This window comes from Stomoxys calcitrans, chromosome 5 (assembly GCF_963082655.1).
Source record: "Stomoxys calcitrans chromosome 5, idStoCalc2.1, whole genome shotgun sequence".
Taxonomy (NCBI): Eukaryota; Metazoa; Arthropoda; class Insecta; order Diptera; family Muscidae; genus Stomoxys; species Stomoxys calcitrans.
Genome location: NC_081556.1, coordinates 143,145,027 through 143,166,931, shown reverse-complemented (window position 1 = coordinate 143,166,931; position 21,905 = coordinate 143,145,027). Strand labels below are relative to the sequence as shown.

The window sequence follows — 21,905 nt, the reverse complement described above, 5'->3', positions numbered from 1 at the left end:
AGATGGTCTCATTCCCACAAATCATATGGTGCAATCAAGATATATTAATCTACAGGAAGTGGCAGTTGCCCAACAATAAAATATTGAGTGCAATATCTGTGAAAATCAGTGATTAGTGCAACTCTGATCTTGAATATGTTACTAAATAGTTCGCGCCATTTTTCGTTGTTTATGTGATTTATGGTTCTAAACTATTGGGTTGCCCAAAAAGTAATTGCGGATTTTTTAAAAGAAAGAAAATGCATTTTTAATAAAACTTAGAATGAACTTTAATTAAATATACTTTTTTTTACACTTTTTTGCTAAAGCAAGCTAAAAGTAACAGCTGATAACTGACAGAAGAAAGAATGCAATTACAGAGTCACAAGCTGTGAAAAAATTTGTCAACGCCGACTATATGAAAAATCCGCAATTACTTTTTGGGCAACCCAATATATTGTTTTTGGTTGTCTCGTTGGAAAATGCAACTCTGCAATCAAATCCCAAAGAAGCAACGCTCAAAATAAAACAATTTTACACTTTGACGCCTTAAAACACACTTCCCGTGAGCTGAGTATTCTGTTCAGTTTTTCGAGCGGTATGCTGTCAAACTCCATATAAAAAAGTCACGTTGGCCGAAAATCGGCGGAAAGTAATGCTCTGTTTATTTTGAAGCAAATGGCAAAAAGCTATTATAGTGGCAATACTTGGAACTATAGCCGGAATCATTTTAGTTTGTTTTATTGGTTATGAAATTTCGTTTTTCTTTATTTACTTGAGAAAAAATTATATAAAATAGAGAAAACAATAAGTTCAGATAAAGAAACGTGTTTTGGTATGGAAACAAAAATCATTTGATTGCAGTCAAATTGCGCTCGTGAGAGAATAAAAAATTTCAGCTGCTTTTCCGAAAGCAGAATGGAATACCAACCCTTACGGCAACACAGAATGACGATCGATTTCCGTTGTCAACGTTGAAATTTTATTAACTAAAGCAAAGTATTCTTTTCAGCTTTTCAGGCGGAATGTTGTCAATCATTTTTGTTTTATTGGTTTCAATTGTTCGTTTTTTCTATTTGTTATGTTATTTATTGCGAAAAAAAAAAAATAAAACATAGGTACAGATAATTAACGTCTTGTGGCATGAAAACAAAAACAAAACTTAACTGTCAAATTCCCCTCGCGAAACAATTAAAGATTTCCGCAACTATTCCGAAAGCAGAATAGAATACCAACCCTAATGCGCGTCGCTTTTGTAATATTAGTTTGTAGAGTTGCATTTTCCAACGCGACGCTCAAAAAAAAAAGAATAACGCATTCATTCTGTTCGAGCCCTAATGGTTTTATTTGTACAATATATAACAACGCTTCATTTTGATAAATCCGTACTTTCTCAGCAAAAAGTAGGCAGGTTTAATTCGTTTTTTGCCACCATGTGTTTGCTATTAAAACTCCGCAACCGGGCAACTGACTTACCTTCTTATTGTACCATGATGTTAACTTATTTAGTATTGTAAGTCTGGCATCACATTTTAACGGGATTTTTGATTGTTTATTTGTTTTTTTTAATGAGAGGGAAACCAAAAAGTGTGAGAAGTAAAAGTGTGAGTTTTTTTTTGCAGTATTGGGAAGACCAAGCAGAAACCCCCTATTCTATTTCTAACCCTCTTTGGTGGAAACAGCCATCTGAACTCCGTGGTAGCCTTTGCAAGTTTCCAGCTAATTCCATGGGTAACTAGTGACTCATCACCACAGACCCTCATTTATTGTCTGTGGTAGCCGCGATTACCATCGAGTGAGTGGGTATAAGTAGTTTAGTTTATGAATCAAACAACATGATACCTGGCAGCGGTGATAAATAACTACCTAGTGAATACCGTTCTTGGGAAACATTTCCAGCCTTTTGCAACAGAAATAAGCATAAAAAAGAGACAAACCGTTTAAGTAGATTTGGCAACAGCCTCGATCGGCATTGGTTTGATTAACACTAATGTTGCCTCTGGACGCCGCCCAAGCGATTGGCGGAATTTATAGATCTGGTTATTTAAACAAACTAAGCTAAATACAGGGCTCTGTATTGAGTTAACCATGCTGCCCGTTATCAAATGAAACGAAATCAAGCAAATATGCAACTCTTGATTTGAATAGTAGTTTTCAAACGTTGCCTAAAGTTCAGGCATGTTTGCCAATACAAATAATTACAGAGGCTCAGCAAAATGTCTCCAAATAACCTAAACGTCCCACAGAGACCAATACGAAGACATGAAAACGTATAATAAGGGACCACCAGAAGAATCCTAAGTAAGTTTGAAATTCAAATTTTATGTTATTTAAATCTTGCTAAACTCTTTTTGCATCAGTGAAACCGGAAATCCATATAACAAAGTCCTCTGGGCGACATAAGTTAGCCTGGGCAATAAGATACAAGTGGGCTGACCACATATGTTTTTGTGTGAAAATATGTTTATCGCCTCATATGACGCAAATGTTAGAAAGTAATCTAACCCATTAACGCCTGATTCTCGATTACCTTGTCCGATATTGATGAAATTAAAGGTTTATCGCTAAACATTTTCCTTTTTTATAAAGACCCCATCAAATTCAACAAGTTATTAAATAGGTTTCCAAAGAATTTTTAAACTGGTGACATGTATCGTGCGGTCCCTGGTTACAATCGGGACATACATCTTGCACGTCGGCATCCATCCTTACTCTGTAGAAGTTGAGGCGGCTGCATCTGCCGGAACGTAATTGAGCCAGAACTACTCTGGTTTGCCGAGGGAGGTCAATTTCTTCAGGTGCAATCGGAGACGGTCGTTCTTCAAGTACTACATTCACCCGGTAGCTATTTACCGCATCTGCCACCGTGTCTGCATGAATGTTGACTAGACCTGCTGGATATGCCGCTTGATCAAGAGGATCTCTATTGTAGCGCTGAACTTCACGCTCTAGATCATGTAGATATACCTTAAGGCATCTGGGCGGTGGATATCTATCGATGATGATTTGGATGGTCTTTGCGATAACAGCTCAAAAGGTATTGTTTAGCCAGCATGTAGTTATGTCTTCGCACTGGTAGGATCTTTGTCTCCTGATGGAGGAGGTGGTCCACATGAGAACTGTGGCGACAACCCGTCGCAGTTCGTAGGGCGGCATTCTGATAGATCTCAATATTATACCACTGCGTGTCACAAAGCTGACCAGACCACACTGGCGCTGCATAACTTACCACAGACCGGCCAATTGCTTTGTAAGTGGTCAACAAGGTTTTTTAGTCTGCACTCCAAGTGCTGCCGGCAAGTGACTACTTTTGACTTTATCGCAAATTGCTGTGGCATGTGCGGAGAATGTATAAGAGCTGTCAAATGTGACGCCAAGTATTTTAGGACACTTGATGGTCGGTATCATTTCTCCATCGACCATCACAGTCAGCTCAGCATTCATCTCACGCGTATTTGTAGTGAACATATGTGGCTGAAGATTTGGTGGCGGATATCTTCGGATTTCTTGCAGCGAAATATGAGGCAAGTTCGTTGAGGTAGACGTTCAACCCATCGCAAATGTCAATAATGGAGGGAGGCCTGATGCCATGATCGTACAATCGTCTGCATATGATACGATCTCTATGCCATCTGGAGGGAGTGGAATGGAGGATAGACAGAGTTAAACAGTGCCAAGAACTCCCTTTTTCACACTACGGTGATTCGCCTCCTTATCCCAAAATTTCACAAATGACTGGCGACAACACAGATAATTCGCGAACCAGTGTTTCAAGCCTGGCTGGAGGGGAAAGTGTTGGCAATGTCCTCAAATAGTTTGGCATGGCTGACCGTGTCGAATGACTTTGATAGGTCCATCCATCAGACGATTATGACCAGATAATAACCCACTTATGTCGGGTTTGTAAGCTTGGCCAATAATTGGGACACAACTACCAACCGGCGGTATGTACACTTTGTATAGCTCTATCTCGGCAGTACCGGACCTGACTGCTATCCCCATGCAATCCATGTAATGGTCACTAGCGCTAGGCGCAAGCTAGATGGTTCTATACTGCACGGAATTGTGTATCACGAAGGCCAATCTCTCACCTCCATTCCTTGAGAGATCCTTACGTAGCACATTGTATCTGTGACAACTGTGGAAGCTGCAGGTGTTGGTTAGCTTTGTCTCCTGGATCGCTGCAACAAATGTGTTCTTTCGATCCATAAAATCCACAATCTCGTCGATCTTGCCACGGAGACCGTTGCAATTCAGTTGCAAAAAATGTTACATTTCCGCCATTGGCCTGGCAATATTGGGACTGGGATCCTGCTGTTGCGTATATTTCCGCACGAGAGAAGTCGGGGGGGATCACGTAGTCCGACGACGAGGACGCTGAAGGCGATGACTACGACGCTTGTGACCCTCTGCTGTCTAAGTTCGTACAGCACCTTGCAACATATTCAGTATGACTATACCACCCTTAGTTATCTAAGGCCAGAGCAAAATCGGAAATGTACGCACTCCATATAACCGGTTACACCTCACCGACACCGTCCGATGATGGAGGCGGTTATGGCAAACCGAACAGAACCAGGGACCAGAAGGGTGCGGAGAAGGAACTCCGGGATGTGCCTCTCCCATGACGAAAAAAGGACGAACACGTACACTGAGTCGGCAGCCCTTGCCGATGAAGGATTCCATCGGGTCAATCCGGTGTGTACAACCGGCTGCCATGGTTTTATTAAATTACCAAAATCCTAAATTGATAAATTGTCGCCATCCAAAAAATGCGAAACTAGATCGAAATAAGTCGATTGCGGATGCGAGAATTAGGGCCCAGTTACAGCTACTCCATATGGAGCATTCCACTATTCGCAAGTCATTCCACTGGTCATTTGTTAACCGATTCTCTCGAAATTTGGCAGGAAGGATATTCTTATAACTCCTGACATTACATGTAAATCGGTTCATATTTGGATATAGCTCCCATATATATGTTCGTCGGTTTGGCAGTAATAATGCAATAAAATTGTCATTTGTTAACCGATTCTCTTGAAATTTGTTAGGAAGAATTTTCTCTTGACTCTCGACGTTACTGGTGAATTTCATAGAAATTGGTTCAGATTTAGATATAGCTCTCATATATATATATCGCCTGATTTTCACTCCTAGAGCCACTGCAAGCGCATTTACTGACCAATCTTTCCAAAATTTTGTACAACGCTTTTCTCGACGACTTCCACAATGTCTATAAAATTTGCTCGAAATCGGTTCAGATTTAAACATAGCTCCCATATATATGTTCTTCCGATTTGCAGTAATATTGCAATCAAATGGTCATTTGTTAATCGATTCTCTCGAAATATGGCAGCAAGGACTTTCTCTTGGCTCTCGACATTATAGATGAATTTCATAGAAATTGGTTCAGATTTTGATATAGCTGTCATATATGTATATCGCCCGATTTTCACTTCTAGAGCCATTGCAATCGCATTTTTTGACCAATCTTGCCAAAATTTTGCTCAACGCTTTTCTCGATGAGTAGCACATTATCTGAGAAATTTTTTCGAAATTGGTTAAGAATTACATATAGCTCCCATATATATGTTCGTCAAATTTTGGGTAATTTGCAAATAATGTTGTCATTTGTGAACCGTAGTTATTACAGTTTGAACATATTTGCTTAAAATGTGATACGAATTGTTTAACAACCCATCTGAATACATCCGGCGATGTCCATCAAAATTATTTCAGAATTAGACATAGCTCTCAAAGTCGGCATCGCCCGACTTTTGCCTTTCCTTACTGTTTTTGAATAAAAAATCTTATCACATATAATTTACTGTATGTATACTGTGCCCTTATTTAAACGTTTATTAATTAAATATGTGTTCTTGGAAATGGTTTGAAATATAATTTCATATTTGTCGATTTGCAGATTTGAACAACAACTGTTTTCTCTGAATATTCAAATTTGTTATTATTTATGATAAAACACTTTAAAGAATTAATGGGCACTGAAGAATTGTTTGTAAAATATTTGTTTATTTTTTTCAAATAGTTTCGTTTCCATTGTATTGTCTGGAATACGAGTACTCAATTGACAGCGGTATTTTTTAATGGCGTACATTGATTGATGTCACTAAAAGTAGTAAATTTGTATAAGAGTTTATAGGAATCATTTTTGTTTAACTTTAACTCAACAACATTTTACATACCAACCAAATGCTTCATACACACGTGTTTGAAGTGGCATAGTAAGATTCAAGGCAGCCTCTTCCAAAAGCTTTCTGCCACTAGCTACACATATTAACATATTCTGCAATTGAGCAGATGACAACTTGTCAAACATATTTAATTGTGGATCCCAGAAGAACTTTAGCGTTTTCTCACGTAAGCATGATTCCAGGGAAGCAAACATCTGCAAAGTAAAGAGATCATATGTGATGGAGCAACTGTATTACATCTTTAGTATCACAACCTTTGCTTATGAGTTTAATTTTGTTTATACACAATAACTAGAAATGGTTGTTTTTTCTTTGTTAAATCTCTAAAGGCATTTTATACTAGCCGAACCGGGCCCGCTCCGCTGAGCCTTCTTTAACTCTCTAATATCTTTTTTGGGTGAGGACACTTCGCCCTGAATATGGATATCCGCCTATGACGCTGAATCCTGGCGAGAACATTGGAAAAAACTGAAAGCTGTGGTTATCCATTAAGAGGGGACATTTGAGGTACATTGCCATGCATGGTCATGTAAAAGATGTTTGCCAAAGATGTGTCGCACTGCGGCACGCCGTTTGGACTTGACTATAAAAAAGGTCTCACACTCATTGATGTGTGAGAAATTTTCCCCTGCTCGATTACTGGGCAAATTTTTACTCTAAACCTAAATTCCTTTCTTTTGAAGCCTATATTACCGTATTGGTAAATATTTCTGGTTTAGGAGGTATTTCGAGGGTGGTCACTTGGTTATTACAGTAAATATAAGATTCGTGCTCTACTTTCAAAAACATTTCTTATGAGCCACATAATGGCTAAATAGGTAAATAAGTTGTGTTTGAGGGTGGAGTGGTCTTTGTTCCGAAAATGAATATCAATTTCCCGAAAATCAATCAATTTCAATACCCAAATAGCTTTTATATAATAAGGAGGTATTCTGGGGTGCGGCGGCTCCCCAAACACAAGGCTCTATACTGTCGTGATTGGTCTATATACCCATTTGGCGGGTTTTGGGCGGCACCCGATCCCAACAATGTTTTGTTTTTGGTGACAGTGAGAGTGTAAAAAAATTTCGAACGAATCACATTACCAATATCCGATATCTGGTATTTTGGAATATTAGGGTCATGGGAAGTGCTTTTTAGGGCAGACATTTCGACTCAAATATGGATATCAAATTCGTGCTCCACTCCCAAATCCCTTCAGTTTATGTCCCATATTGCCATGGTCGGTAAGTATGAACCATTTGGCCTGAAAATAGATATCAAATTCGTTCTTTACTCTTGAATACCGTTGACTTGAGTTCCATATTGCTATATTAGTTCAATTTAGGGGGTGACTTAGGGCTTACCCCCAAACACTTGGCTCCAAAATTGGATATCAAATTTATTTTCTACTCTCAAAAACACCTTTCATATGAGTCCCGTATTGTCATAATTGGTCAATTAACCTATTTTAGGTATTTTTAGAAGGAAAACGCCACCTAGACTTGAACGCAAATTTTAATGTCCCCAAATATCTTTCATTTGAATCCCTTATAGCCATGGTCGGCTGATATGGCCATTTGAGGGTATTTGGGCAGTGGGGTGACCTCCTATTACTTGGATTCATATTTGTAATCCACTACTTTTCATTTGGGTCTCATATTGATAGGAACGTCGAAGATATCTGTTTAGAGGAGTTGTGAGATTGGTGCGGCTCGCTGGGTTCTTGGACCCAAATATCTACTCCCAAATATCTTTCATTTGAATCCCTTATAGCCATGGTCGGCTGATATGCCCATTTGAGGGTATTTGGGGTGGGGCGACCACCTATTACTTGGATCCATATTTGTAATCCACTACTTTTCATTTGGGTCCCATATTGATAAGAACGTCGAAGATATCTGTTTAGAGGTTGGTGCGGCTCGCTGGGTTCTTGGACGCAAAATTTAATACGATATTCGTTTTCTAGTCTCCGCTAACCTTCACTTGATACCCATATTGTGTCTGTCAGTACACTTTTGATTTTGGGTAAGGGGGAGGTTCCGCCACATTCCGGTACATAAAAATTATATAACTTATGTTTCCTTCCAGACCAACCAACCTACATAATCTGTAAATATTTTAAGAAAATCAGTCCAAGTTTCATATAGTTATGATGGGTCAAATGCCCATTTGGAGCGTTTTGGGGGCGATTGGGTAATCTACTCCCGAATACCTTTAATTTCAGCCCCATATTGATATGGACGTTCAATTTGTTTTTAAAAGTTTTGGAGTTAGGGCAACTTCCTGCGTACTTGGACCCAGTTTTTAATACCATATTCGTATTCTACTCTTCAATACCTTTCATTTGATATCCATATTGCCCTACCGGGCCACTTTTGATTTTGGGTGGTGTTTTTGGGGTAAAGGGGGAGGGTCCGCCCCCCTTTCAATATCAACAAATTATAAAGCCTATTCCTTTTTCTTGACTATATACGTAATCTACTCCCGAATACCTTTCATTTGAGTCCCATACTGTCATGCTCGTCCATTAAACCTATTGTAGGGTGTTTTGGGGTTAGAGCGGCCACCCAGTTACTTGGATCCAGTTTTTGATATGACATTCTTACTCTACTCCTGATCGGTGCACTTTAATGTACTTATGGGGTAAGGGGGAGGGTCCGCCCCCTTTCCGATATCAAAAATTTATATTGATATGTCTCATTCAAGACCAACCTACACAATCTGTGAAAATTTCATGGTAATCGGTTCAGCCGTTTTTGAATCTAGACGAAACAAACAAACAAACCGACAAATATTATTTTTATATAAAAGATAATTGTTAAAATTCAGTACTACCTAAAAGTAATCGTTATTTAGATTTCTTTCACATACTTACATCAAGTAGTATTTGCGTCAATGATTTCTGCCAATAATTTGTTCCTTTCACTTCCACAGCCTTCCATAGAAACACCATCTTGATGTAATAACTTTTCATATTGCCCATATTTGAGTGGGCATCTCGAAACTTCTTTATAAAGCGCAGAGTATTTTTTAAATTTTCCTTACGTTTTAGAAGTTTTTTTTCTCGATTAACAAAAGACGATCGGAATGAGACGTTTTGGTGACTCTTTGAATAAAAAATGGGTTTGGGAATACATTCCCACTGGTCTTCATTCTTTGTGCGCAATACACTTTGTTGTCCGTCCAAAATTATGCCAGGCACAAAGTCCACAGAGTAAGAAAACGATTCATCTACATTGACTTTAATGGTATGGGCGGGTCCTTGACGTGAGTAGGATAGTTTTGTTTGGCAAAAATATCCACTACCAATAATTTCCTCCAATGCTTTTGCGAATAGGCCTTGCAAATATGATTGAAATTTTTCAATTATTAAATAATTTTTACCATTTAGCCAATTGTTCATGTGTCGATATATGGTGGCGTGTTGTTTTTCATTGCGAATTTTTCGCAATACTTTGGTAAAGTCCAAATAAATATTTCCAGGGATGCCGGGATCTTTTACGACATCTATAAGCCCATTTTCGGGAAATTTAATTTGAAAAATCATATCGAATTCATTTGGTAATGTGATTTTCAAATTATCTCCACAGCTTCCTATGGGAAGAGAAAAGTATAAATTGTCACATATTAAAGGAAATTTAAAAAAAAAATTTTAAATATATTTAAATGGCATGCGCGTTTAGGAATCTTTGCGAAAGTATTTAATAGTTGCTTAAAGTACTTGTTTGTAGAAACGATCGCCCTGATAGAAGAGGAGGGGGTGTGGCCTTGCTTATATCAAAGAAATTTATACACAAGAACCTTAGTACACAGATGCTGTTCGTAAAGAAAATTTTCGCTCCTAAGCACATTGGCACACGAAGATCTTGCCTGCTTGCGCAGCAGTTCAGTACTGGCATTTTTATCCAAGCGCTAGTTTCTGAATGCCACCTCTTTTGAACTGACAGCATCTCCGCATGTCTGGTTAAACCAACTTAGCATGTCCGCCTACGACGCTGAACGCCTGGGTTCGAATCCTGGCGAGACCATCAGAAAAAAATTTTTCAGTGGTGGTTTTCCCCTCCTAATGCTGGCAACATTTGTGAGGTACTATGCCATGTAAACCAACTTAGCATGTCCGCCTACGACGCTGAACGCCTGGGTTCGAATCCTGGCGAGACCTTCAGAAAAAATTTTTCAGTGGTGGTTTTCCCCTCCTAATGCTGGCAACATTTGTGAGGTACTATGCCATGTAAAACTTCTCTCCAAAGAGGTGTCGCACTGCGTCACGCCGTTCGGACTCGGCTATAAAAAGGAGGGCCCTTATCACTGAATTTAAACTTGAATCGGACTGCACTCATTGATATGTGAGAAGTTTGCTCCTGTTCCTTAGTGGAATGTTCATGGGCAAAATTTGCATTTGCATTCGAGTTCTGCAGCAAATTTCCTTTAATTTGCGTACAATATTGCCTACATTCGGTGTCATTTTTTTTTTAGTTTTAAAAATTAAAATTTCACAAAACCTTTTTAAAAAATTTTGAGAATCAAATTTTGACGATTTTTCAATTTCGACAAAATTTTCTGTAAAAATCAAATTTCATAGAAATTTGTCATAAAAATCTAATTTCGATTAAATTTTCTATGAATATTAAAATTTTCACCAAGTTGCTATGAAAATACAATTTGTGGATTATCTTCTCAGAACACCAAATCACACAAAAACCATTTATTATAAAAATAAAATTTCTCCTGGAAATTTAAGATTTTTTATATGGTTAGGTTGAAAAGAGGATGCAAATATTAACCCACCCCATGTCACTATGGACATACACCTAAGACAGTAATCGGCTTGTGCGTTCTAAAAACTATAAAGTAACCTCTGAAAACAAAATTTTAAGATAGGAATTCCGTGCTACTTGTAAAATCCTTAATTGTTTTCAATACCACCCCCCTAAGTTGTTTCATGTCTGGTATTGTGTCTCCACCTAAGTGCCGGTGTCTGTTAGACGCGAAAGCCTGGCAATGACAAAGGAAATGCTCCAACGTTTCAACATCTTCCCCACATGCCATCACTTGCCGCACCGATTTTACATAAGTGAGCTCGTAGTCCTATGTGTCCCGTTAAGATACCAGTAGCTATACTGACCTCCTTCTTACTTCCTTTCAGTAATAGCCTCTTCTTCTCAGGATCTGGATCACCCCCATAGGATTTTCGCCGTCCTACTGACCGCTTCGCTTTTCCACAATGTTGTATGCGCATTCGTCGCCCACTCCCTTAACTCGGACTGCGTCGACCCGAAAGGCTTCGGGTTAACCAAGTTTATTGACGGCAGTCCTCTGGCCTTCACCGCCAAATCCTCTGCCCTTTCATTTCCCCTTACTCCGTTATGGTCCGGCACCCAAACGATGCGGATTTTGCCATTCTCAGAGAAGGCGTTAATCTCCTTCTTTTTTATATAATGTATAATAATAACTAAAATATCACTAATATTTTATTCACTTTGCGTTTTTATACCCTCCACCATAAGATGGGGGTATACTAATTTCGTCATTCTGTTTGTAACTACTCGAAATATTCGTCTGAGACCCCATAAAGTATATATATTCTTGATCGTCGCGACATTTTATGTCGATCTAGCCATGTCCGTCCGTCTGTCTGTCGAAAGCACGCTAACTTCCGAAGGAGTAAAGCTAGCCGCTTGAAATTTTGCACAAATACTTCTTATTAGTGTAGGTCGGTTGGTATTGTAAATGGGCCATATCGGTCCATGTTTTAATATAGCTGCCATATAAACCGATCTAGGGTCTTGACTTCTTGAGCCTATAGAGTGTGCAATTCTTATCCGATTGGATTGAAATTTTGCACGACGTGTTTTCTTATGATATCCAAGAACTGTGCCAAGTATGGTTGAAATCGGTTCATAACCTGATATAGCTGCCATATAAACCGATCTTGGGTCTTGACTTCTTGAGCCTCTAGAGTGCGCAATTCTTATCCGATTGAAATGAAATTTTGCACGACGTGTTTTGTTATTATATCCAATAACTGTGCCAAGTATGGTTCAAATCGGTCCCTAACCTGATATAGCTGCCATATAAACCGCTCTTGGGTCTTGAATTCTTGAGCCTCTAGAGGGCGCAATTCTTATCCGATTGGAATGGAATTTCGCACGACGTGTTTTGTTATGATACCCAACAACTGTGCCAAGTATGGTTTAAATCGGTTCATAACCTGATATAGCTGCCATATAAACCGATCTTGGGTCTTGAATTCTTGAGCCTCTAGAGGGCACAATCCTTATCCGATTTGAATGAGTTTTTGCACGAAGTATTTCGTCATGATATCCAACAACTGTGCCAAGTATGGTTGAAATCGGTCCATAACCTGATATAGCTGTCATATAAACAGACTGACTTCTTGAGCTTCTAGAGGCCGCAATTCCTATCCGATTTGGCTGAAATTTTGCATGACGTATTTTATTTTTACTTTCAACAACTGTGTCAAATAAGGTTCAAATCGGTTCATAACCTGATGTAGCTGCCATATAAACCGATCTGGGATCTTGACTTCTTGACCCCTAGAGGTCGCAATTATTATCCGATATGCCTGAAATTTTGTACGACGGATCCTCTCATGACCATCAACAAACGTGTTTATTATGTTCTGAATCGGTCTATAGCCCGATACAGATCCCATATAAATCGTTCTCTCTATTTTACTTTGTGAGCCCCAATAGGCGCAATTCTTATACGAATTGGCTGAAATTTTACACAGGTCTCCAACATATAATTTAATTGTGGTCCGAACCGGACCATATCTTGATATCGGTTTTAATAGCAGAGCAACTCTTTTCTTATATCCTTTTTAGCCTAAGAAGAGATGCCGGGAAAACAACTCGACAAATGCGATCCATGGTGGAGGGTATATAAGATTCGGTCCGGCCGAACTTAGCACGCTTTTACTTGTTTTTTTTTGGATACTTTTCACATAGTCCTTAAAATTGAAAATTTAATGGTGTTCAAGCGTGGTTAATATTCTTATTCTCAGAAATTTGTATCTCAGCAATTACAGTTAATTCAATGTTGTTGTTATTGTTATTCTCACCTGCCAGTAGATAGCCATTGAACAAGTATTTGAGAGGCTCTGTTTTTCGGAGTTTATCAAATAATACATTTTTAAGTTTTTGAAAATGTAATGCATACTCTTGCCGATATTTGTCTATGTTAATAAAATGATGATTGATGTCAATCAGAATTGCTTCCAAATTGGGTTTTAAATCTCCGCTCATCTTATTTGAATTGCTCACGACAACGACGGCTTTTACTACTAGACTGAGGCAATCATTTGTTGCAAAACAAAAGAAATGTTATGACGAACCGAATGTATTGTCTAGGGTTTCCGTTCCAATATACTCAAAAGCCTGGTTATGCTCTCTTTAAAGAAAAAAAAAACAAATTTTAAAATTTTTAAATAAGCATGGCATATTCATGTTCCAGATTTTGCCAAAAGGAGGCCACCGTAGTGCAGATGTTAGCATCAGAGTCGAGTTTTTGGGACCTGAGTCGAACTATTGAGCCGGAGTCGGAGAGGAGCACGCTAGCCCTGACTCCGAACCGCTCTCCCACTCCTGCTTAATACTCCGACTTAGACCTCAACCCGGGTTCGGAGTGGAGGGCTAGACTCCGCAGCCCTGGTTAGCATGCCCCCTTTAATGCTGAACGCCTGGTGAGAATATCGGAAAAATGATCAGCAGTGTTTATCTCCTCCAAATGCTGGCGACATTTGTGGGGGACTATGCCATGTTAAACTTCTCCCTTGAGAGCTGTCGCACTGCGGCATTCCGTTCGTACTCGGTTATACAATGGACAGCACTCCCTGATATGTGAGAAGTTTGCCCCTGTTCGTTAATGGAATGTTCATGGGCAAAAAAAAAAGAAAATTGTAAAGATCGCATTGGCGAAGTCTTTAACGATTATTGCGAAAATCCCCTAAGAGCAAAATTTTGAGAAGATGCAGATTGTCCACATAATTGCAATATGTATTAGTCGAACGTTGTTATTATGCATATGGAATTAAAAGAAATTGACGATAACTTTCCGAATCTACCAAAATTGAGTTTTGGAAGGGCCAATCGACCAACTTTCGAAAATTGTATATCCATCCGACCAAGTTCAAAACGGCAACTCAGGTTGATAGGCAGTCCATGCTGCAACGGTTCATTTTCTGAGTGATTTTATAGCAGAATATTTCTAGGAATTTAAACCAACACCAGTTGAGTGAGTAAAGAAGCAGATAAACAACCACTACCACAAGAGCTGAGATAATTTTGCATCTTTTGTACCAGCGAAAAACGCGTGGCGTGTGGCATTAATTGATTAGAATAATCCAAAAAGATTGAAATATCGATTTTTGGATTCAAATACACACAAAAAGGCATTTGATCCATTAAATCATAGTTCTCGATTCCTTGTCCGGTTGTGATAAAATTTCTTATACTCATTACTTAGATCAATTATATTGCCGCAATATAAATTTTTTTAAGAAATTAAAAAAAAAAATTTTAAAATTTTTGGAAATTTGAAAGACGTAAATTTACTTACTAAGCCAGTATGTTATTGGGTTGCCCAAAAAGTAATTGCGGAATTTTTAAAAGAAAGTAAATGCATTTTTAATAAAACTTAGAATGAACTTTAGGGGCTAAAGAAGTGCAATCGGGAGATGGATTTATATGGGAGCTATATCAGGTTATGAACCGGTTTGGACTATACTTGACAAATCGGTTGTTGGGAGCCATGGGATAACACCACATGCAAAATTTCAGCCATATCGGCTAATAACTGCAACCTCTAGAAGGTCAAGAAGTGTATTGGGGAAATCGGTTTATTCGGAGCTGAATTAGGTTTTGGACCGATTCGAACCATACTTAATACATCTGTTGGAGGTCATAGAAAAGTAGTGCAAAATTTCAGTCAAAACGGATAATAATTGCGCACTCTAGAAGTTCAAGAGGTATTATCGGCAGGTCGGTTTAAATGACCTACACTATTATGAAGTATTTGTTCAAAGTTTCAAGCGCCTAGTTGTACTTCTTTGAAAGTTAGCGTGCTTTCCACAGACGGACGGATATGGCTAGATCGACTTAAAATGTCAAAATGATCAAGAATATATATACTTTATGGGATCTTAGATCTTAGATTAGCGAAGTTAGTATACCACCATACTATGGTGGACGATATAAAAAACCAGATTTTATACCCACCACCATTGGATGGTTGGTATACTAATCTAGTCATTCCGTTACTAATCTACTAATACTAATCTAGTCATTCATTCAAAATATTGCTTAATATGACACCATAAAGTATATACATATAAAAGGCCTGCACCAGACCCTTCATTGCTGACTGTTTTTACTGAAATCGTGAACGCTGAATCCACATATTGTTGTATTTCAAGTCTACTGAAGAGCGAGACACTGAGTAAAACAGAGTAAAACCCACAATTTGCTGTTGAGTAAATAATTTTGAAAAACAATTCCCATTCAGTACTTGGTAGTATCTCGAATTCATCGCCGCTACATTGAGATATGGGAAATAACTAGCTGCACACTGAGTCATATGAAAGTGTCTCGCTGTCATTTTCAAAAGATGAACTGATCCCACAAATCGTTGTTGTGTCTGGCTTATATAAAAAAAAACCTCCGCGTGAGTATGTGTGTTTACCCATGCTTTTGTCAAATCAACCACGTTGCCTTCGTACGAATTTCGTACTACGAAAGCAGACGACAAGAAAAATACTTTGTCTGAAGCAAAATGTACACGTGCACTCACTCAAATCTGAATCAGCCTTTCTTCTTGCATTCACTCATCTCTATGGAAATGAAATGGAAAATGCAAATTTGCTCATGAACATTCCATTAAGGAACTGGGGCAAATTTCTCACAAATCAATGACTGCTGTCCGATTCAATTTTAAGCTCAATGATAAGGGACGTCCTTTTTATAGCCGAGTCGGAACGGCGTGCCGCAGTGCAACACCTCTTTGTACCATACCAAATGGTGTAGTACCTTCCAAATGTCGCCAACATTAGGAGAGGATAATCACCGCTGAACATTTTCATGAGGTTCTCGCCAGGATTCGAACCCAGGCGTTCAGCGTAATAGGCGGACATGCTAACCTCTGCGCTACGATGGCGTCCGTTCGTAAAACCTCGAAATATTCGTCTAAGACCCCATAATGTATATACAGTGCCGGTCAAAATAATAGCACCAGTAACGTTACCTGCATAATGGTGTACAATATTTTTTGTTGTGTTCAGTTTTATAGGGAGGTAGACAATTGTTTATATATTCTAATAAATTTTTTTGTGTTTTAGCTAATATTACCGCATTCAAAATAATAGCACAACATGACGCTTCTGTACCAAATCCCGTTATTCTTATTGTACAAATAGACAAATTGGCAAATGTTATGATGCTTTGTAACCGCTAAACATTAATCAGTTAAAATTTTCACCATTTTACATTGTAATGTGACAAGGAAAGCACTTCACGGATTAAAATCCAACATTTGATAAAAAACCTGGTATCTGATGGAAAATCTTATTCGGATATATGGAAATTAATTGACTGTTGCAAACAAAATGACCATTAACGCTTTCATGTTCATGTTTAAAATGAAATCATGTCATTGAAAACTAAATGTCATTCTTCTGGACACGGATCATCTGATTCGAAAATCCAAAGAGGGATCATTATGCTAACCGAAAAACTAATAATATACATTAGTAAACCAGAAACTATAGAAATAATACGCCGTTTACGCCGACGCACCAATTTGAATGCGTATAGTCCAAGAAAGTTGCTCCTTCTTTCCGTTTAACGCATAGCTAGGAGATTGACTTCTGCTAAAGCTCATGTAGAGTGCCTCCATGAAAAAGTTATTTGCGCTTTTGAGTTCAAATTTGTGATATTTGCTGAAAAATGCGCGTAACAAGTAAAAAGTCATTAACTTTGGATACCCACCATCTCGGGCATATATGTAAACCTCCTTTCGTCACAATCCAGTGAATATTGGATAACTTATGCACCGAAATTCGGCAGGGACACTGAATGGTCTAATAAATATAAGTCACTGTTCAATGTTGTAGAACAAAATATTGGTATTTTTTGGCAGTTATATCCAAATATAAACGGATCTGAACCATAAAGGACACGGATGTCGACAAGCCTTGCATAAGTCAATGCGTCAAATTTCAACGAAATGGGATAATAAATGCGCTTTTTAGACTTAAAAAATCCACTGTTTCAAATTTCAGCGAAATCGGGTAATAAACAAAGCTTTTATGGGCTTCAGACCCCTTATCGGCAGATCGGTCAATATGACAGCTATATCTAAAGATAGTCCGATCTAAACCATATTTGGATCGGATGTAGGGTGGCCTAAAACTACTCATTATTTCAAATTTCATTGAAATCGGATAAAAAATAAAGCTTTTATGGGCTTCAGACCCTTTATCGGGAGATGGGTCTACATGACAGCTATATCTAAATATAGTCAGATCTGAACCATATTTTGGTCAGGTATCAGGAGGCTTCAGATAACTCACTGTTTTAAATTTTAGCGAAATCGGATAAAAAAATAAAGCATTTATGGGCATTAGACTCTTTATCGGGAGATCGGCCTATATGGCAGCTATATCTAAATACAATCCGATCTGAACCATATTTATGTCAGATGTCGGGAGGCTTAAAAAAAACACTTTGAAATTTCAGCGAAATCGAGTAATAAATATAACCTTTATCGGCAGATATATCTAAATATAGTCCGATCTGAACCATATTTGGGTCAGATATCGGGAGGCCTTAAACTACCCACGAAATCGGATAAAAAATAAAGCATTTATGGGCATTAGACTCTTTATCGAAAAATCGGTCTATATAGCAGCTATATCCAAGTATGGTCCGATTTGGCCCGTTCAAGAGCTTAACCAGCGTGCATCAAAAAAAGACGCATCTGTACCAAATTTCAGCTCAATATCTAAATTTTTGAAGGCTGTAGAGTGATTACAACAGACGGATAGACGGACACACACACGGACATCGTTAAATCGTCTTAGAATTTTACTACAATCCGGTATATATATACTTTGTAGGGTCGAAAATTGATATTTCGATGTGTTGCAAACGGAATGACTAAATGAATCTATCCCCTATCCTACGGTGGTGGGTATAAAAACTGGAGGTTTCAATATAATGGTATGGGGTTAGTTTTCGTACCTAGGTTTTGGACCAATATATTGGATGAGATATATCATGGATGCAACCAAACATGTCATCATTCTTGAGAAAATTGTACTATCATATTCCTCTTGTGAAATGCCGCTGGTTTGGGTCTTACAACAGGGCACTTGTAGCAAACACATGTGGTTTGCGGACAATCCAAAAAGTGAATGATGAAAATTTGCGAACAGAAATTAACTAAGGAGAGTATTCAAGAGATCCAACACAAAAAAACTAAGTTAAAAGCCATTCAAATGTAATATCGGGTATCTGGAGCTCTTTTTCCTAAGAAAGATGTCAAATTTCTTGTCAATTCAGTTGGGAAGCGTAGCTTTGCTGTCTTTACATACAAGGGAGACGTCACCAAATATCAAACATTTTTCAATTCAATCCAAACTCTAATTAAAGCCGAAAGTACGCTAACTTTCGAAGGAGTAAAGCTAGGCGCTTGAAATTTTGCACAAATACTTCTTATTAGTGTAGGTCGATTGCGATTGTAAATGGGCCATATCGGCCCATGTTTTGATATAGCTGCCATAAAAACTGATTTTGGATCTTGCGCAATTCTTATCCCATTTGGCTGAAATTTAGCATGAGGTGTTTTGTAATGACTTCCAACTAATATGCTTATTTGGTTCAAATCGGTCTATAACTCGATAAAGTTCCCATATAAACCGATGTCTCGATTATACTTCTTAGGCCTCTAGAGGGCGCAATTCTTATCCGATTTGGCTAAAATTTTGTACAACGACTTCTCTTATGACCTTCAACTTACGTGTCAAATATGGTCTGCATCGGTCTATAGCCTGATACAGCTCCCATATAAACCAATGTTCCGATTTGAATTTCTTGAGCCCTTAAAGGTCGCAATTCTTATCCGAATTGGCTAAAATTTAACACAATGACTTCTACTATGGTCTCCAACATTCAATTCAATTATGGTTCGAATTCGACAATAACTTGATATAGCTCCAAATAATTATAAGGAGAGGGAGAGAGAGAGAGCAAATGTTGTTGTAGGAGATTATCATCTTCTTTCTTACGCTCTGTGATAATAATCAAAGAGGGTGAGAAATAGAAGAGAGGGTTTCTGCTTTGTCTTCCCCATACCGATAAAGACACAACATTTTCCATGTATTCCAATTGGATTCACATTGAGGGTTGCAACATTTTCGGGTTTTTCTGTTTTGATTCGACTTTCAATAAATAAAAAGTCGAAAAATCGATTTTGAAGTCGAATAGCCGAAAAGAAAGCTGTACAGAGATACAAGTTTTGCTTTGCTGCTTTGCACCCCGTCAGCGGTGATTTCCCCTCCTAATGCTGGTAACATTTGAGAGGTACTACTAAAGCTTCTCTCTAAAGAGGTTGTCGCACTGCGGCACGCCGCTTATCATTGAGCTTAAAACTTGAATCGGACTGCTCTCATTGATATGTGAGAAGTTTGCTCCTGTTCCTTAGTGGAATGTTCGTGGGCAAAATTTATATTATTTATTTATATCCAAGCAAAATTTTAGGAATAACATCCTTTAAGTGTAAGATTCGGCTTAATAGTTTTATGTAATTTGGGAACAAATGTGTGTTTTATCCATTAAGCGCTTATGTTTGAGAATAGGCTGTATAGGACTATATCTTTATATCTATTGCAACCGTAAAGACTCGGCTCCAGATTCGAAATCTTCAGCTCCTAGAAGGAGTATTTAATGCCCGAGATTAAAAATCTTAAGCTTATAAAATACGAATGCGGTCCTTATGGGTCCCATACTAATGTACCCATAATTTTCGTTCGTTTTGTTCCAATTTGTCTAAAATTTAGCAAAAGTAAAGTTTTCTCGGCATGGTAAAGTATATCAAACCATGGACGAATCGAACGAAATTTTTGTTAGTAGCACCCATATAAGGGTTCACTTAACAAATTGAGATATTTGCACCGAATTTAACGAAGTTTAGATGGAATTTCTAATAGATAGACTCCGATTGGGTGGAATTCTGCAGCTCCGTAGAGGATACATCTGAGACGTCTAGGCTAAGGAAGATTCTGTCCCCAAGACCTATTACGGTGGCATAAGAGAAAATTCTCCAACTGACAACGTGGCGCCAGAAGAGATTATCACTGGTATGCATTCGTCGGAGGTTATTGGAGAAATTGTGTCTGAACCAAATTCCTTTAGGCGATAAGAAGTTTCGATTCCTTTAAGTCGCCAGGCCCTGATGATGTATCACCGGTTGAATTACAAGTTGTGTCTGATGGACTAGTTCCTTGGCTTAGGGAGATATACTGTGCTTGTATCACCATGTCATATATACCTGGTGGATGGAGGGACACAATGGCAATTTTCATTGTGACAGCAGGAAAACATTACCACACGAAGGCGAAAAATTTTCTTCCTATTAGTCTGTCAGTTTTTATGCTGAAGACTCTTGAGAGATTGACAGAAACATATTTTAGGGAAAAAATCCCTAGAGATTGCCTGTCTCGACAGCAACATGCCTGTATATTAAAGGCAAGTCCACTGAAACAGACCTTCACGACCAAGTCGGTTACATAAGGGGCTCTCTCGCTGTCAAGGACTATACAATGGTAGCATTTCTTGACATTGAAGGGACTTTCAATAATGTAAAATCGACGTCAATCATAAGAAAGTTTATTAAAAACTTGCTAAAAGATGCGTTTCGGCAGGCTTAGGATCTGTGGATCTAAAACGATGGGTCAGCAGAGTAATACCTCAAGGTGGTGTACTATCTCCTCTACTTTGGAATATAGACTATTGAAATCAGTATTTCGCCAACACTGATTTCAACAGCTTGCGCATGTTTCGTGTTTTGTTTCACTGTCAAACAGCTTCAGTTTGGCCTAAAATTTAACCATGAATCGTTTTACAAAAGAAAAACGCTTGCAAATTATTGAATTTTATTATCAAAATGTGTGCTCTGTTAAGAAAGTTTATCGCGCTAATTTTTTATTCCATTTCGAAGCTTATTTTTAGCTCAATGGGTACGTAAATAAGCACAATTGTCGATTTTGGAGTGAAGATCAACCAGAAGCATTGCAAGAGCTACCAATGCATCCAGAAAAAGTTACAGTTTGGTACGGTTTATGGGCTGGTGGCATCATTGGACCGTACATCATCAATGATGATGCGACTCGTAACGTAACTGTGAATGGTGAGCGCTATCGTGGGATGGTATCCAACTTTTTTTTGCCCAAAATGCAAGAGCTTGACTTGCATGACATGTAATTTCAGCAAGACGGGGCCCCACAGCACGCGTAACAATGAACTTATTGAGAGGCGAGTTCGGTGAACATATTATTTCACGTTCGGGACCGGTCAATTGGTCGCCTAGATCGTGCGTTTTGACGCGTTTAGACTATTTTTTGTGGGACTATGTTAAAGCTCATGTCTATACAGACAATTGACGCATTCATTCGCGAGATGCCGGCCGAAATGTTAGAAAAAGTATGTCAAAAATGGA

General features: G+C 38.4%; 1 protein-coding gene across 3 annotated transcripts; it reads right to left on the bottom strand.

Moving 5' to 3' along the window:
* Nucleotides 1–5,989: 5,989 nt before the first annotated feature.
* LOC106094830 (cyclic GMP-AMP synthase-like receptor) lies at nucleotides 5,990–14,611 on the bottom strand. Of its 3 annotated transcripts, XM_059369357.1 has the most exons (5): nucleotides 13,258–14,611; nucleotides 9,558–9,767; nucleotides 9,049–9,497; nucleotides 6,183–6,385; nucleotides 5,990–6,106 (listed from the first exon to the last, which is right to left on the bottom strand). In XM_059369357.1, exons 1-5 carry the CDS (start codon nucleotides 13,439–13,441, stop codon nucleotides 6,061–6,063), a joined length of 1,092 nt encoding a protein of 363 aa, XP_059225340.1. In that variant the 5' UTR covers nucleotides 13,442–14,611; the 3' UTR covers nucleotides 5,990–6,060. The 3 variants fall into 3 exon arrangements, with proteins under 3 accessions (XP_059225340.1, XP_059225339.1, XP_059225341.1); XM_059369356.1 differs by having other exon boundaries at nucleotides 9,049–9,767; XM_059369358.1 differs by lacking the exon at nucleotides 5,990–6,106 and adding an exon at nucleotides 8,890–8,935 and having other exon boundaries at nucleotides 6,315–6,385; nucleotides 9,049–9,767.
* Nucleotides 14,612–21,905: the final 7,294 nt, after the last annotated feature.